The 18,342-nt window shown below is 40.1% G+C and overlaps 1 protein-coding gene across 2 annotated transcripts in view; it reads right to left on the bottom strand.

The window, feature by feature from the left end:
* Positions 1 to 14,022, bottom strand: part of lrp6 (low density lipoprotein receptor-related protein 6) — a 90,064-nt gene extending 76,042 nt beyond the window's left edge. For both annotated transcript variants that reach the window (XM_066669329.1, XM_066669328.1), the window contains exons 1-2: positions 13,360 to 14,022; positions 9,848 to 10,247 (exon numbers count right to left, since the gene is read on the bottom strand). In XM_066669329.1, the coding sequence (XP_066525426.1) occupies positions 9,848 to 10,247; positions 13,360 to 13,414 (455 nt within the window). In that variant the 5' untranslated portion in view covers positions 13,415 to 14,022. The remainder of the gene's footprint in view (positions 1 to 9,847; positions 10,248 to 13,359) is intronic.
* Positions 14,023 to 18,342: the final 4,320 nt, after the last annotated feature.

Here is an 18,342-nt window from a genome sequence, read left to right as displayed (position 1 = left end):
TGTATACATCCTCATTTTCAAATAGCAGCAACATTTTCAAATATCAGTTTGTACTTCTGTACTTTCTAACGGATTTGTGGCCAATTACACACCAAGGTTTTGACAGAGTGAAACCAGTTTCAATTTTAACTACTTCAGAGATACTTGTTTATAAAGTCACAGAATGAAATACAAAGGCAAAAAGTGTGAAATTTATATTATAATAACCATTTAAGCAATAATGATAATGAATAATGATATTTTGGCTACTACTTAATATTTTTTAATACTCATATCATAAGGCCTGTAGTTTTTATAATTTCCATCAGTTTTGGCTACATTCATTTACTCATGAAAGGCTAAATTGGGTGAACATTACATTATGAAGTTTTCCTTTCAGTAATTACACAAAATGTATAGTAACATTACTTGTCATTAAGCAATGAAATTACAAACACTGTTAGCACAAGTGTGGGCTTCCACAGACTAAACCAAAATGTATTTTTTGTTTCAGGTATTAGTCGGGTATTACACGTTCCTCAGGTCACAATTTTCAGCCAATTCTTAGTCAAGTAATTTAATGCCAGCCAAGATTTTTCCTTTCACTTGACAAGGCTTTTTATTTTTTAGAGATAATTGAGCCCTTCCATTGAAAAACTACGTACCCGTCTTTTCCATTTATTAGTAGCACTGCTTGCTTGCCCAGCCTTAATCTTTCAGCATGAGCATACATTTACTGTGAAAAATTGCCTAACCAACAAAAAAATGCCTCAGTAAGAGCTTTATTATAAATGGAGGTGATCAAATTCATACATATGGTTTTTATTATAAGACCTCATTTAGTGAAGAGGTGCATTAATCATTCATAATATTACTCTGTTTAACTAGTTCTCTGCTACACTTTAAAAAAGTCAATATACCAGGGCTGGTCACTATATTCTGTTTGATGTTAGCATAACTACCTATCACCCTACTTAAACCTGAGTGTGTGGGCCCCCAAAACTTCATCGTGAGTAAGTGGTTAGGTGGGTGTGCGCACACAAGTGAGATCCTCTGAGTGCATGAGTAAGTTAAGTCTGTCCCATGCAGCGAGGCCAGGCTGAAGCTCGGCTCCTCCAGAGGAGGATCAAACGGGTGGCACACGTATGAGCCAGACACCCGCTGAGACCCATTAACACGCACACACATTTCCAGCCCACACAGCAACTGCCTGCTGAAGTGCTCTCTCCCTCATCTTCTTTCTCCTGCTCACTTTCTCGGAATCTGCCTTTTTTCCCTCAACATTTTTAGGGGTAGTATTAGTGCGGAGGCAGGCTGACATTCAATGCAAGATGCCAGCACAGCTTGGCTATTACATTGAGTAAATATGTGCCAGCGCCTAATAAGATGAAAATAAAAGCTTCCAATGGCTCCCTCTGGCTGGCTTTGGATAAAAAAAGAAACAAAAAAGAGAAGCTGGAGGAGGGAAGGGGAGTTTTATAGTAAGGAGGCCTGTTAAAGGAGAAGTAAAACTGGTGTGTGGCAATGAAAGCATTATCCTGCTTTTAACAGTCATGCCATCTTGCTTCATTTGAAACAACAAATCCAGCGTAGGCAAAGAAGGGGGAGCTGGTGGCGCCTATGAGGTGATTTCGGTCACAACAGGTCACAGGCTGGGAGCATGCGAATCATTTAGCTCACACAGCAGGTGTGAATGAAATATCCGATAAGAAAATGACTCATGAATTTAGTACGTCGGCATCAAAATAAGACAAACGTTCGATGAAGTCCTTAACACATAACCAAGAAAACAACCTGCCAGAAGAGCATACAACAAAGAAATGATGTTTCCGCCACTCCCATCTTAGTCAGAGTTGAATTAAAAACAGCAATGTGTAATTCAAGCTCATATCTAAAATGACAAGGAGCTCCACTGCATCTATGACTGAAAACAGCTGGCAGACCAACAATGGACCTTTGTGGAAAAACACAAACAATAAATAGTGTGTTCTGAGAAACAAATGAAGGACCAAGGAATTGGTGGAGCATTCCTATCGTAATTCCACAAGAAAATTAAACAGATTCCGCGACATTATAGATGCTTATTCTAGTAAGATAAAACATGCACTTAGCTTATTTAGAAATGAAACTTGAACTGGTAGCAGTGGCTGGTATCAAAGTAGAGCTGGCTGTGGAATTTCTAGAATAGCAATTTGTGCCATTTCTTGCTTTTACTGTATTTAAAAGGGCGAGCTTTAACCAGTGCCTCTGGAGGTAAGGCTTTAGGACAATGAAATAAAACCTGACAGATATTTAATTGTTTTTAACTGGCAACAAAGTGGGGTGCATGCACCAAACACCATCCATTCATTATCTGTAACCCTTATCCAATTCAGAGTCACGGTGGGTCCAGAGCCTACCTGGAATCATTGAGCAAGGTAGGAATACACCCTGGAGGGGGCGCCAGTCCTTCACAGGGCAACACACACACTCACACCTACGGTCACTTTTGAGTCACCAATCCACCTACCAACGTGTGCATTTGGACTGTGGGAGGAAACCCACGCGGACACGGGGAGAACACGCCAACTCCGCACAGACAGTCACCTGGAGGGGGAATCGAACCCACAACCTCCAGGCCCCTGGAGCTGTGTGACTGCGACACTACCTGCTGCCACCGTGCCGCCCCACTAAAAACCAGAAAAACTCAATAGAAAAGTTCAATACGTCTCCTAGGCCTACTGAGCCATTCATCTGTAAGCAGTAACTTTATAAAAGGTTCCCTTAGAAAGAAGCAGATTTCGTTTGGACATCCTTGGTGAAGGGTTTTCTAACCACTGAGGTCACAAACAGGTTGAATATCAAAAATGACCACTTTTATTCCATGCAAACACTATTTCTCTATGCCCTCTAAATCATAAACAGAGGGAAATTTATTAAAATGTAAAAGCATAAATTCTCATTTAACGTGGATTGTATAGTTCAGATTTCTGATTGTTTAAAAAAAGAAAACGAAGAGCCTACTTTTACAATTACAAAGCTTAATCTATTTAGATGTCAAATCCATCTCACTCCACTGGCAATGCTGTTGAAATGTTAATTGCTATGATCACCACAGCTATTTATAACGCTGTGTTCGCGTGCTCATTGGAATGTTGTATATACCAGGTTGTTAAGTAGTAAATATGATTTTACTCCGTTCCGGTGCTTGGCTGAGGATCCACCCACTGTTTAAAACATGTCCCCAAAAAGTGATTTATCATTAAATAACAACTACACTAGTGTGTTCTCTCTGTGTCCACATGTGCTTCCTCCGGATGCTCCGGTTTCCACCCACAGTCCAAAAACACACGTTGGTAGGTGGATTGCCGACTCAAAAGTGTCCGAATGTGTGAGTGTGTGTGTTGCCCTGTGAAGAACTGGCGCCCCCTCCAGGGTGTATTCCCGCCTTGCGCCTAATGATTCCAGGTAGGCTCTGGACCCACCGCGACCCTGAACTGGATAAGTGGTTACAGATAATGAATGAACGAACAAACAAACAACTACACTAGGGCTGAAACAATTACTCATAACTTGAATAATTCAATTACAAAATATTTTCGAGTTTAATTCATGTCACCAAAGTCCACCTATTTTAAATGTCTCTGCTATTGTATCACTCCTGTTTCGTAGACTACCATGCAGCTCCGGCATCGATGTTTTACAGGGACTGTTTTTTTTACATAACACGATTTTCAAAGACTTAAGGCAGCACGACATTTGCTCTTTAAGGCAATGGCGGAAAATGAAGAAGTGTGTGTAAAAGTAATGAAATAAAGTAAAGTAAAGTAAAAGACAGATAATATCCAAATTGTCGGACCATTTTACGCTGCCTAAGGCATGTAGTGAAGTGTATACACTGTAAAACAGACCTGGCCTACCATAATAGTATTTCGTCAATGCTGCAGCACCTGAACCGAAAGCATCCTCACATGAACTGCACTTCTCCAAACGGACTCTGAGCCGTTGCAATACGTACAGTATCTGCAATATTCGTAGCCTGTGTTATGAGTCGATAGTGACTAGGCATGTTAAATAGCAAAACAGCAAATATCACCCATGCAATTTATCCCTCCTCATCTCTCCCCAAACACACTCTGATAGATTACATCTCAAAACACACCTTCCCCATACATAAGGTAGTAATAATAAATGCAACAGGTGTACAAATTAATTTGACTCCATGAATAACAGCCAATTGCTTGCTCATTTTAAGAGGTCATTCATTTTATATTATTTTGCATAATACACTATTGATATAGTTGTTTAAAAACACAAAAATATGATTTATCCGAATACTCATCGTTCAATAAATGAAGAGGGAAAAAAAAAAAAAAAAACTCCAAAGATTCGAAACATATTTGACAGTTGCAGCCCCAAACTACACGCTTTTGGATTAATAAAAAAAAATCTAATCATAATACTTAAATTTTATCTACAGAAAACACACCCAATTAAACAATACAAGTGCATATTTCTCCAGGGGAAGAGGTAAAAGGTTGCGATATATAAGTCACATCTCGTAACTAACGCATCATCTAGAATCCTGAATTTACCAGTGGGAAATACAACGTTGTCCATGGTTCAGTGCAATTTAAAAGTGGGAAAATTGGTATTTCCCAGTTTCCCACTTGAATGCAGCATAAACCTCTACAAAATGGAGGTTGAACACTTTCCTTTCTTCTTATATTAAAACTACAAACTAATTCTGAAAGCCCTGTGAGATTGTGAGAAGGTCTTGTTCAGTATATATTTCAAATATGAGAAATTGATACTCTCTAAATAAATAGAGGGTTGGCACTAAACTATCTTGACAGCCATATGCTTCTTTTATGAATTTACATTTCAAAAGTACTTATACTACCAACACGAGATGTTACATAGCATAAACTGTTTTGTAACCAGCAGATTTTGCATTGATTTTGGCAACACAGCAAGCAAATAACACTTCACAATCAAAAAAAGGAAGGACCACCAGTTATTAAACTGATAATAGAAAGAAGAAAATGCCCCAGCATTTCTGTATTATATGAAGTAAAAAAAATAATTCTATACCAAGGCAAAATCTGAATATACAAGATTAAAATAAACTAACACTGTGGACAAGGAAAACATGCTGAATAATGAGAAGCGGGATATATCTTTTGTAATTTAAAAAAGGCTTTGATTTGGCTGATGCTTGGCCATTTGAGGACATGTGCGCTGGTATATAATTACGGGCCAGCATCAGTGTAGTTCATACGATTATTAGGATTTGGACTTGGATGTCAGCGACAGGACACAACGCTCTTAGCCAGTGGCAGCACTCTGGAGCCTGTTATAGCCTGTGTTTAATGGGTTCCCTTTCACACCCTCAGATACAGCATGATATGATTTAAATAAAACTAATGAATTGATAAATAGTGGAGGGCCTTTCATCCACATCCTTGTGGATTTAGATGCAAATGCACATCCCTCTTTGTGTCTGGTGATGTCAGAGGGCCTACAATTTATCAGTGGGAACTCCCTGCCCTCCTCATGATTGAAGAGGTGCTCGTTTTACAGCACACAAAGAACCTAGTCAAAATCTATATATGATTTTTTTTTCTCCACCATACAAAAAATCATGAATATTCAACAGTCTTCTTTTCATCCTAAAAAACAGATATGGCTTTGAGAGTTTGATTGACCGTTTCAAATTAAAATTTTTATTTTAGAAAACAGCCTTTCCTTGTTGCAGATATAAGTGCAGAGAAGACTATTATTCACATGCTTAGAAACAAAGACAAAGAACATGAAACGATATGCAATTCCATGTTTGTTTATGAATTAATTAATATGAATATTCGCAAATGCCAAATTCCCCACTTAAATAAATTACAATGAAATCTGGCATTGAAAGCTACAGCTCTTCCAGGTCGTGTTGTAAAAGAATGCTTGGTTTAATTGGTCCAAATTGTGGACAGGTAAACTGCAATGACCAACTACAACAAGAACAACATAGTGTTCAGCGCACAGCTGTTGCTTAGCAGGATCACGGAAGCATTTTTTGATCAGGTTCTGTGTATGTGCATGCACTGGGGGAGGTTAGAGAGGGCCTATCCTATCCTATACACAGTGTTAAGTTACCCATCAGGCCTTTGTCTGTCTTGCTGTATTTAAAAAAAAAAAAAAACAGCACTCAGGTTACGTACATGCTTATCTGGTTCCTGCAAGCAGTCTGCTCCAGGTAACAAGAGCTTTAGTCTACTACTCGCGGCTTTAGTGAATCACTGCTGCAACTTTTATCACTCTCATTTCACTGCTAGTGTGATCAGATGTGTTTGTATTACAGACAGAAAATCAGAATTTTCCTAATTTCAAACACAGCCATAAAGACAGCACTTAAGACAGGAACAATGATCCATAGGTTACAATACAAACTACAAGTCAGTCAATAGACAAAGCAATAATTCAGAGCATTTAACTAACAAACAGAAGAAGCAAATTGAAAACCAAAACAGCAGCTCATGTAGAAATGCAGCACTTGAACCATGAACAGATATGATTATTTTCTACTCTGACATATTTAATATTTACACATTTAGTTGAATTAGCAACAGGATACAAATAAATAGTTTTCAATATCCTTTCACACATTCTTACAGTGCCTGTTCATGTAAATAGGCTAAATTGTAATATATGTTCTGGACTAAACAATGCTGAAAAACAACCTATTCACTCTGTCTAAAAATGTCTAAAAAATACGCAAAACCCGAATGACAAAATCTGGTTAACAACATTTTTGTAGTTTTACAGACAGAGAGAAATGGAGAATGAATTCAGTCCAATATCAACTAGATAGTTAGCTTAGTTAACATAAGGTCTCTTTGGAATTACTGTATTTGAATTAATACACTCTGGGGTTGAGCTTCTTTACAAGGGGGCAAAACGTCTGTGCATGCCACTTCTTTGGCCATATAGGCCTGGGATTATACTCAAAGGAGCTAAACATAGAATCTGTCTTCTGTCTATCAGGGTTGGGTAGTGACGTCTGTACTTTAAAGTGTACAGACCACATTATGTAGGTAAAAATCTGATAAAACACCCCAAGGTGCCTGAATGTTGAAGAGTGTATATTTGACAGCTCAAAGGCCAGCTTCCTCAAGTAATCAACATCTTCAGGAAAGCATAACAAAGCAATTTAGTTTGGAAAAACACTTCAAAACATCCACTCCTCCAAACGCATGTTTTTCTCTCCTACTATATTTGATTTTATTCGTTCAATCCAAACCACCATGATTACTTTCAGCTGGTAATTTCATGACATGTCTCTGAGGAAATCTTCTGACACCATTACTGTTTATAACAGGATTTGCATTTTTCTTATTACAGTGAAAGTAAAAATAATGTTAGGTACTGAAATTGGTTCAAATGTGAATGGTACCCAATCCTATTTTTTTATATAGATATTTTTCTTTAGACCTGTATCAAAGAATATCAAAAACACCAACAAGAATAGCAACCTCAACCTAAAATATCTATTTCTAACAAGCATCTGTCCTAAACCATTGACATTTTAACCATCATCAGTAGGTCATTTTAAGAAATAAATAAAATGCACAAGTGCAAGGCAGCTTAGTTCAATTGGTCAATAAAGTTAATTCTTGGTTTACATCCATGTTCTCTCTCACACCTGAGAAAGGTAGGCTAAATACCACTCCATGCAAGTCTTAGATCATACAGGAGATAGGAGTCATTTCCAGGGCATGAGTCAGAGGCAACAAAATGTGAAGCATGGTGTGGAAATCTCAGTGAATAGCTTTTGTTGGTCTACAGTTAGTCGCTGATTTTGATCTACACCAACAAAAGAAGATATTCTTGTCTCTCCTCTCAATGGAGGTGCAGAGAAAAGACAACTACTGAAGGAAAGGTAATCCTTGAACCTCATTTCATCTAGTACATTAGCAGCAGAATATGGGCCAACCACAAATCTTCCTGAAGAGATGACAAGAAATGCTCATTCTTTGCTAACTTCACCAATCCAACTGGAAAATCCATTAAACAAGAAAAATATTTGCTGAACTCAATTTTACTCAAATGAGTTTACAGTTCTCAAACAAAATAAAAGGTGGTCCACATATATTTACTTGACTTAGCTGAGTGGCTTTGCAGCCATGCTGAACAGTATGCAGCCAGTCTGTCAAGTATAAACTACCGGCCAACAAGACAAAACATGCAAAAAACCCAAATGCTCTTAGCCCAAACCACTTTCAGCCCTTGACTGTGAAACATGCACAGTACTGCTAAAATAATAAGAATAGCTTGCTTGTCACAGGCATTGGAAATGTTGGTCCTGATCTCCATCCACTCACCCTGCAGTACACTCCTCTATCTAGAGCTGATTTCAAGCATTCTTCAGCTGCCAACACCTGACAAACATATTACTCACTTCCCACGCCAACCACAATCAACATGACAACAAGACAGCATAAAGGCACCAGTCGAAATGACATAAATATTCACTGAATGCATGACGGAGAGAGCTTGGAATTTTATCCTAATTTATTTGAGGGGCAAGAAACTGTTCCTCGCATATAGTGTAGACCTACACTGAACATCTTAATAATGCTATCACAAACTCTATTGCCCAAAGTATCCACTCACCCATTCAAGTCATTGTTCCGATCACTTCCATGGTCACAGGTGTATTAAAAAAACCAAGCACCTAGGCACTGTTTCTAAAAACATTGGTGAAAAAAAGGGTCTCAGAAGCTCAGTGAATTCCAGCATGGTACCGTGATAGGATGCCACCTGTGCAACACGTCCCCTCACAACTAAATATTCCACAGTAAATTTTCAGAGGTATTATAACAAGGAGGAAGTGATTGGGAATGATAGCAACTCAAACATGAAGTGGTAGGACACGTAAAATGACAGAGGGGTTAGCGGATGCTGAGGCACACAGTGAACAGAGGTCGCCAACTTTCAACAGAGTCAATCACTACAGACCTCCAAACTTCTTGTGGTCTTTAGATTAGCTCAAGAACAGTTCATAGATCGCACCATGAAGTGGTTTCTATGGCCGAACAGCTGCCCACAAGCCTTATATACACCAAGCGCAATGCAAAGCGTCGGATGCAGTGATGTAAAGCAAGCCACCACTGGACTCTAGAGCAAGAGAGATGCGTTCTCTGGAATGACAAATCACACTTCTCCAGCTGGTGATCCGATGGACAAGTCTGCATTTGGTGTTTGCCAGGAGAAAGGTACTTGTCTGATAGCATTGTGCCAAGTGTTAAGTTTGTTAATGCTACTGGATGAATTGAATATCCCTATGCGATCAATAACTATCTATCTAATGCTTCAGCATACCAAGAAATTTTGGACAATTTCATGCTTTAAAGCTGCAATAGGTGGGCCGGCATCATATTAAACCCTATGGATTTAGAATGGGCCCTGTGAAGGACTAGCGTCCCCTCCAGGGTGTATTCCCGCCTTGCGCCCGATGATTCCAGGTAGGCTCTGGACCCCCCACGACCCTAAATTGGATAAGTGGTTACAGATAATGGATGGATGGATGGATTTAGAATGGGATATCACTCAGTTTCATACACGTGTGAAGGCAGACAAGCAAATACTCTTGGCAATATAGTGTATTGTGAGAAACCGTTTAACACAATGAAATAAATGGTATAATAGAGAGAAGAAAAAAACTGTAAGAAATGTGTGTATTATTGTTCAACAATGACTGAACACTCTACTGAAATTATTAGAACAAATTCGTATTCTGAAATTTCTAAAACAAGGCTGTTGTATAAATACCAGGCATGTTTTACATCTCCATTACTCATGCACAACACAAGCTGTAGCCCAAAACATGCTCACTTACCCTCTGCCTGGATCCACAGCAATAGCTCTTGGTTGGTCAAGCCCTTGCCAAAACAAAACTTTCCGAAACAATCCATCGAGCTCTGCTACTTCTATCCGGTTAGTTTCAGAGTCTGTCCAATAAAGCTTTTTCCCCCGCCAATCACAGGCCAGCCCGTCAGGGGAGGCTAGGCCAGACACCACGGTGGTCTGGACACCATTTGAGCAAGAGCCATTAAAGATTGTTCGCTTGATGGCTTCTTCGCTTACATCGCTCCAGTAGATCAGCCCCTGGTCGTAAAGAAAATCCACAGCCGCTGCATCTTCCAGGCCATTCACCACCACTGTGGCGTTCGCACGTCCATGAGCTGCATCCACCAGCCGCAGGTCACGTCGGTTTGCGTACAGGAGAAGTGGCGTAGCTGAGAGGAAAAGAAGAGGTCAATGAAACCACAGGTTGAACTACATTCAAATAAACCCTCAACATCATCCACCTGAGTAGTAGTAATATGTCAACTTTTTTCAATCATACTATTTCAATTAACAATTTGTAACACTATGGAGATAATCAGAAAGCTTCCTGATTACACTTCTCATGGGTTTAAAAATAAAAGCTAGAGAAGTTTCATTTTAAAAGTGAATGCAACTGATTGTGAACTAAGCTGAGCTTCATGACACATTACTAACATAGAAGAGAGCATGGAAAAGTTATGCTGCATTGTTTTTGGTTAATGGGCTGTATGTTCCCACCCCAACAACCATTTTGACCAATCAGCAACATTGCTGAACTAGTTTGCGGTCAATCAAGTGATGAACAATTTCAGAGTTGAGTCCTCAACACAAGGTCAGAAAAAGGGTATGGAAATGTATAGCAGATCCTTTACATATTAACCTTCATCACACCTGTGATATTAAAAATCACATCTGTTAATAGGGCACAGCCTTAATAATTATTTCACATCATTAAAGTTACCAAACTGTTAGATGTTTGTCCCTCAGCTGTTCCATTCTGAGTTGCCAGAAATACCAGAAAAAGTTGTGTCTTGGCAAATAAAGCATGCAAACAAATTATAAACATACGCAACATCTTGTAGTCTTCAACACGTCTCAAATAAGGACTTTAGGTCTGAGTAATTTCTGTCTAGTGGATTTTTTTTGGGGGCATTTTAGATTACAAAAAAATACCCTGTCTCATGTTAAACACAAATATCTGCACACATTGTGTTCTATAAAAATTCAGTGCACTCCATCCTCTGCATGATGAAGCTTTAAGGGAGTCAAAATATGAATGTTGCTACAAGCAGGATGCAAGCCTGCTAACATTTCTTCACATTCACCTAACAATGCATGAAAGCAAGGCTACTATTATTACACACCACCTCAGCAACACAAGCTGTAGCCACACTTAGTTCTGCGTGGGATATTTTAGTAAGTCTGCAAGATGTTTGGAAAAGCTCTCCTTATGTCAATAGGAATTGGAAATAGTAACCACCTGTGCGCTCATTTATAAATTATCCCTCCAGTAAAACCAATTTTACTTATAAAGTGAAATAAATATTCTTCCCTGAAGGACATGGGTGATCCCATCTTGTTTTCAATTGCATTCTGGCCAAACGAAAACAATAAAATTAGATGAACTTCAAGTTAACAATAAAATACATTCTGGAAGGAAAACTGACTGCAGTAACAAACCCTATCCAAAGCCTTATGCCATCCAACTGGCATCCATGTAATCATGGGCTCTGAAGTCATTTCTCAGTCACACAATGCACAGGTGCCAACATAATTCAGAGCATATGAAGAACACAACAGTACTAATTCGCCACAAAAACACAGCTGCCTTCTCTGGTAAACCAGGGTCTTCTAAAGTGAAAACAACTATATTCTTTAGTTTGTCAATCTTAAAGTCATCCAACAACCAATAAGAGAACTTGCGATCAAACCATTTTGGAAAAAAGCCATCACTGGCTGACCTGCTCTAAATCTACTGCCTTTTCCTGAGTTTTTAAAAAGGTTTGGCTTTATTTGTGGCTGTTACTAAGGCCTCTGCACTGAAGCACATTGACCTCAGAACTTCCTCAGCTCTGTGCCTCTTACCTCTGCAGGGTTTTGGCTCTGACTCAAACCCCAATTTGACACACCGACCACTGCACACTAGTGGATCACTTTCGAGGGCAACCTCAAGCTCCCAGACTCTGACTGGCTGTTTTTTTTTTTTTTCTTTTTTAAACATGGGGAATTTCCTTTTCCAAATATTTATAAACTTGCAGAACACCGGGATAGCTTACTGAAGTCCATCCAACACCCTTCACCCACTCACCACATGTAAATACAGGGAATGCTGCATTTTTTTGGACACTTAATATTTGGCCTATGATAATATCAACCTTTTGTAACTCCTCTTAGCACATTTGTAAACCTTCCTCTGGATTCTGGCAGTCAGATGTTCCCATGAAGGCGCCCAGGTTTCTCCACACTTATTTTCACTTCAGCACAACTTCAGATTCAGAGAAGAAGGGCCTCTCCAAAAAGGCCCCCAAAGGGCACTCTAGCATTAAGCTTGAAAATGTGAGAACAGGACTACTGCCAATTACTGATATACGTAAATAAACATACCAATAAGATTATAATGTCTTTACATGTTAATATTCTTCTAAATAAATACGGCCATAACTCGCAAAATCGCATATTCTACTGTCCTTTGGGTGGGCTGAGGGTCACCTTTCAGTGGGGAAAGAGTGAGAGAGATACAGAAAAAGGAGAGAGAGAAAGAGAGAGAGAGAAATACAAAGAGACCGACGGAGGCAGTGAGAAAGGAACACGAGAGAGAGAGAGAGAGAGAGAGAGAGAGATTGAGATTAACCACTGACCCTCTGCGATAGCAAATACCAGCGCAGATTTAACCTCAACACCGTAAACTTGCTTCTCAGATTACCGACACAAAAACAGTCCAGTGGAACTGGCCTGCGTTAACACGGTCATTTCAGACTTTTAAAACTATCTTGCTGTTTTAGCCACAACGTTAGCCACACAGCAGCCCGTTTAGCTACAACAATAACCACACAGCTCGGCTAACGAAAACTAGCCACCGAGCAGAGGAGAGATAACACTCTCCATGAACCGAGATAAACAATGTGACCTGGTCAGATGTGCATTTATGATACAAAATAAACTGCTCCAGGTTTGTGGAGTTGCAAATAACACAAGGCAGAGCTCGTTTGGGGCTCCTGGTTCACAAGAACCTGAAGCACAGAGCTCTCTGTCTCTCACACATAGTGAGGCTAGTGGTGGTAGCACTGTTCAGAGCTAATTGAGTGAAGCTCGCTGTGTTTATCAGTGACCCTCCAGAAACACTTCTGGACACCTACACACGTATAAACACGGCTACAACAACAGCGCACTGTACACACTCACTGGTGGTCTGTCGATTTATATGAGGACAGGACACAAACACACATACACGGAATGCTGCACAAGAGCTTCGTGTCCCACAGCACTTCCCAAAAAAGAAAGACGACGCCAGTCCAAACTCACCCCGTATCTGCAAACAAAAACTACACAAAAAGAGACTCCGCAGCACGGCGCCCATCTTTCTCCTCCGTTTTCTCTCCTCTGCTCCTTCTGGGCTCTTCTCTCTCAGTGCGGGGCTCTCATGGCTCTGTTTCGACCCTCGGTCGTAAGTTATTGGTGTGTTTGCCACAAAATAAGTCCAAAATTTCAGTGTTTCACAGCAGCTGTGGGTCTCCTCCGCTCCATTTTCTTTTCCCCTCTCTTTCTCTAACTCACTCTCTCACTCTGTGGCGGTGCAAGTCCAGAAGGGGAAAAAAAATAAATAAAAAAACAGAGAGAAAGATCCAGCCGCCGGAGAGCAGCCGCACGCCGCCTCTGGAACCGTCTCCTTCCGCTAGGAAAACCGACCCCTCCGCGCCTGCTCTCACTCGCTCTCTCCGTCTATTGTTTGTAGTGAAGTGTCCGGAGGCGAACAGGTTTTCCAGCTTTAAAAAAAAAAAAAAACCACGAGCAGCACCACGATGAGCCTCCGTGCAGAAAAAACGCCGCAGTTTCTCACAGAGCGAGCAGAAACCCGTCCGTTTACCGCGCGCGGTTTACAGTAGAGAATCGCATTCCGTAGGGACTAGTTTTTCACGGAATGATCGGTGATTCGGCTCAGAACACACGCAACACGCAGCCACGAGCCAGTTCGGATTGCTCTCTCTCTCGCGCGCGCACACACACGCTCGCTCGCTCGCTCGCTCGCTCTCTCTCTCTCTCTCTCTCTCTCTCCCTGCATTGGGAGCACTTGGGTAGCAAATCACACAGTAATCCTATTATATACGAGCAGTTTTTACGCAATTTAAAGAAAGACGGTGCGTTAAAGCAGTGGCTACTAAGTCATTCTGTGAAACCAGTGCCAGAAGATAATGCTGATTGTTTTTCTTTTTATGAAGAAATAACACATTTATGTCTTCCAAAACACATTAAGATTAACTACAATCAAAGAAATACTTTCTTTTGTATGTTTCTACACCCACCAACAAAGAATACATGTTGTATACGTTTTTTAACAATTTAGTTGCAGAAAGTTTTCTCCTGGCAGGGTGGGAAGTGTATGTTCCCATGGGCCTAGATTCCCAGGGAATTATGTTTCCAGGGTCCTATGTTCCCAGGGACCCATGCATCCATTCTTTGTTCCCAGTGTACTATGTTCACAGGAACCTGTTGTCCCAGGTACCTGTTTCCTGTGTCATATGTTCCCTGGTGCCTACTTGCTTAGGACCAAGTGTTCCAGAACCTACGTTCCCAGGGGCCTATGTTCCCAGATGCATTTTTCCAAGGGTTATATGTATTTCCAGGGGCCTATGTTTCAGAAGTCATATGATCCCAGGGCTCTGTGTTCCCAGGGTCCTGTGTTCCCAAAGAACTGTTTTCAGAATCCTACATTCCCAAGGATCATAACTGGGACCAGTTTTTACCAAGCTCTCATCTTCCCAGGCCCATATTTCACTGTTCAGAATACTGTCATAAACAGTTCTGTTGGTTACATTTGACACATATTATATATTTACCAAGATAATGCTCCAAAACAGCTGTATAAACACAACAAAATCAGTGGTTGTAATATTATTTGATATTAAAGGTCACTAAAAAGTCATTGCATCTGTGGTTTTCCAGGTTAAATCTGACCTGACAGAGAACATTAAAAAGTTATGTTGGTTCCGTGAATATAATTGGACACAAACTCATTAGGAATATTAAGTCATATTAAGTGAATACTGAGTTTAGAAGTCATTTTTGGGTTCTCATTATGCGCTGTATACCTCTAAAGGTGTGATGCAAGGGCACTCAAAAAACACTGATAAATCATAACATTTTATTTGACATTAATGCTCATGTTTTCTGAATAGGTGTTTCATGGAGTATTTAAACACTATATGATGCATATTAGGGTGGCACAGCAGGTGTTGTTGCTGTCACACAGCTCCATGGTCCTGGGGTTATGGGTTTGAGCCCCGCTCCAGAGTTATTTATGTTCTCCCTGTGTTCCAGTAATTCTTGGTAGGCTCCAGACCCACCGCAACCCTAAACTAGAAAAGCAGTTACAGACAATTAGTGAATGATACGTATTAGATACTGTATCATTTCAAAGTTTTGAAACAGAAAAAAACGTACTTCCCAATTAATACAGTCCATATATGGGAAGTAGTCATAGTTTTTGTGACATCAAGAATGCCAACATGTTTATTTCGACTTCTCTTCCTGCCTAAACCAGTTTTGCCGACTCATGCTGAAGTTATAAGAATGTTGACACTTGGACTCCATTTTGAAATAGTCGTAATACAGATGAGCCAATTAGAACATAGCTCATTTAAATATATTTTTTAAAAAGCACTTAAAACAACCCAGGCTGTTTGGCTTTAACTTATTATGTCATCCACCATCTTTCCTATGTGTTCTTTGGGTTGGGTTAAGTAGACAGGGCCATGAAAAGTGGCTCCCTGCATGTCACTGCTATAGAACTTGTTGTTGTTAATTATTGCTGTTTTGCAATATGTAGATGTTTCTATTTTTATTTTATTTTATTTTTTTAGTTAGATTTGTGGTGTTAAGACCTACACCCCCCAAACACCCTTTGCATTTTGTGGGTGTGTTAAGCACTAAACTGGGGGCTTCTCTGTAGTCTTTGTAAAGGCTGTCCAGGAACTGCCAGTACAAAAGAGAATTTTGCCCAAAAGTGCTATGTTAGACTTACACAGACATAGATGTCATAGTCAGCCGTCATAGACTAATACATACTACAGTGGGAAATTCCAAAGAACTTAGCGCAGAGCTGAGAGGAAGGGACTTTAGATTTACTCAAGTCAGGAATCCACTGAAGCCATTTCCATACATCTTCAAGTTCCTAGATCATCAGTCAAAATGACTGTAAGGATACATTATTTGGAGCAGTGGTCACTCTCGGCCGAAAGAAAATTGGTCCAGATGGTCATATTCAATCCAAGAATCACCAAAATAAAGATCTGCTATGAGCTGGAAGCAGCTGGATCATTAGTGTTGCTGTCCACAATAAAATGACTTTGTCTTCACTGATGGCTGAGAGACTAGCGGGCAAAGTAATGCTCCATAAACACCTTCAAACACAACCAAACTAAGCTAATATGTACACAGAACCTGCCTTTTGGATAAATATTTTAACAATGGATATTTAGAGAATTTGAGAAAATCTTAATCAGATGGGACAGAGTTATGTGTAGTATTGTGTTACGTCACCTTCCCCTTTAATTACATTTTTTTCTTTTTGAAACATGGGCTCATCTGACCACAGCACACATCAACACTGTTATGTGGTCCACCTAAGACAAGCTCATAGACCTTGGTGGGGTTTTGCAGGCAACTTATGTATGGCATTCTCCCTGAAAAATTAAGTTTCAAGTTGCATTTCGTGATTCTTATTCAATAACATTAATTCATTCATTATCTGTAACCACTTATCCAGTTCAGGGTTTGCGGTGGGTCCAGAGCCTACCTGGAATCATTGGGCGCAAGGTGGGAATACACAGACACACACACATTCACTCACACCTACGGACACTTTGGAGTCGCCAATCCACCTACCAACGTGTGTTTTTGGACTGTGGGCGGAAACCGGAGCACCCGGAGGAAACCCACACAGACACAGGGATAACACACCAATCTCCTCACAGACAGTCACCCGGAGGAAACCCACGCGGACACGGGGAGAACACACCAACTCCTCACAGACAGTCACCCGGAGCGGGAATCGAACCCACAACCTCCAGGCCCCTGGTGTCTCTATATTTACCACAGCAGCAAAATGCAGAATCATTTAAATCCTAATATTTCCACGTACTAAACATGTCTGTTATTGTGATATTGTGATAAGTTGCAAATGGATGTTCTTGTAAAACACAAAAGATAGGACACAGGGCCTTTAATGGAAAAAAAACAGACATATTTGATGGCAAATGAGTGATATAAATTTTAGTTAAATCATAAAACCTTAAATTACAACTTATAGACCACATGTAAGTGTTGATATTATTTAAAAACACTTAACGTTTGAGCAAAACAGTAGGTCGCCGTTGTCTCGTTCTGATGATGTCATATTGTTCCAATGGAATTTAAGACTAATATATATTCAACAGTTTGGTGCTTTTAAAAAAAGAAGACAGTACATGAAATGTATTTGTCTGTTTTTATTTAGAAAGATAGATTTAGATTTTGTGTTGGCTCATGTAGCATATTACCACAGTATTATACACATCATACTGAAGCAGTGGCGTTTAGGTTTAGCTTCATGCTGTAACGTGGATATTACCTTATGTGTGAGCTATTACACGTGTAATTAGCCATTTTGTTCTGCGTGAGTAAGAATAGATTTGGGGTTTACAGTGCTTACATGAAAACCAAAGCTTAATCTGTAGCTCTTGAAAACTCTCAATCCACGTTTTCTATCAGAATTTCGTTGTATCACCTCTTTCTCCTTTTCTCCACTAGGGGTCGCCACAAGGGATCATTGCTGTCCACATATTCGACTTGGCCCAGGTTTTATGCCGGATGTCCTTCCTGACACAACCCTCCTTTTCCCCCAGACTTGGCACTGGCACTTTTTCAGCGCACCCACAGAGACTGGGAAACTCACATACTCACACTACTGAGCAATTTCACATAGCCAATCAATCTTCCAACATATGTGTTTGACCAGAAAGCATGGCATATATAGCTGCATTATACACTATAGTCAATAATTGTGGACACTTGCTTGGCAAATATTTCTTCTGAAATTAAGGGTTTTAATACAATGATTGATCCTCTTTGCTACAGTTACAGCCTCTACTCTTCTGGGAATGCTTTACACTAGATTTTGGAACATTTCTGTATAGATTAAATGCCATTTAGACATTGAGGTGTAGTACACATCCATTCTAACTCATACAATGGAGCTCCATCACTCCAAAGACGGCTGTTACACAGGTCTACATCCCAGTGCTGGAGATG

This window comes from Hoplias malabaricus, chromosome 4 (genome assembly GCF_029633855.1).
Source record: "Hoplias malabaricus isolate fHopMal1 chromosome 4, fHopMal1.hap1, whole genome shotgun sequence".
Lineage (NCBI taxonomy): Eukaryota > Metazoa > Chordata > Actinopteri > Characiformes > Erythrinidae > Hoplias > Hoplias malabaricus.
Note: the sequence above shows the minus strand (reverse complement) of the source record. Positions and strands in the feature narration are given on the sequence as shown.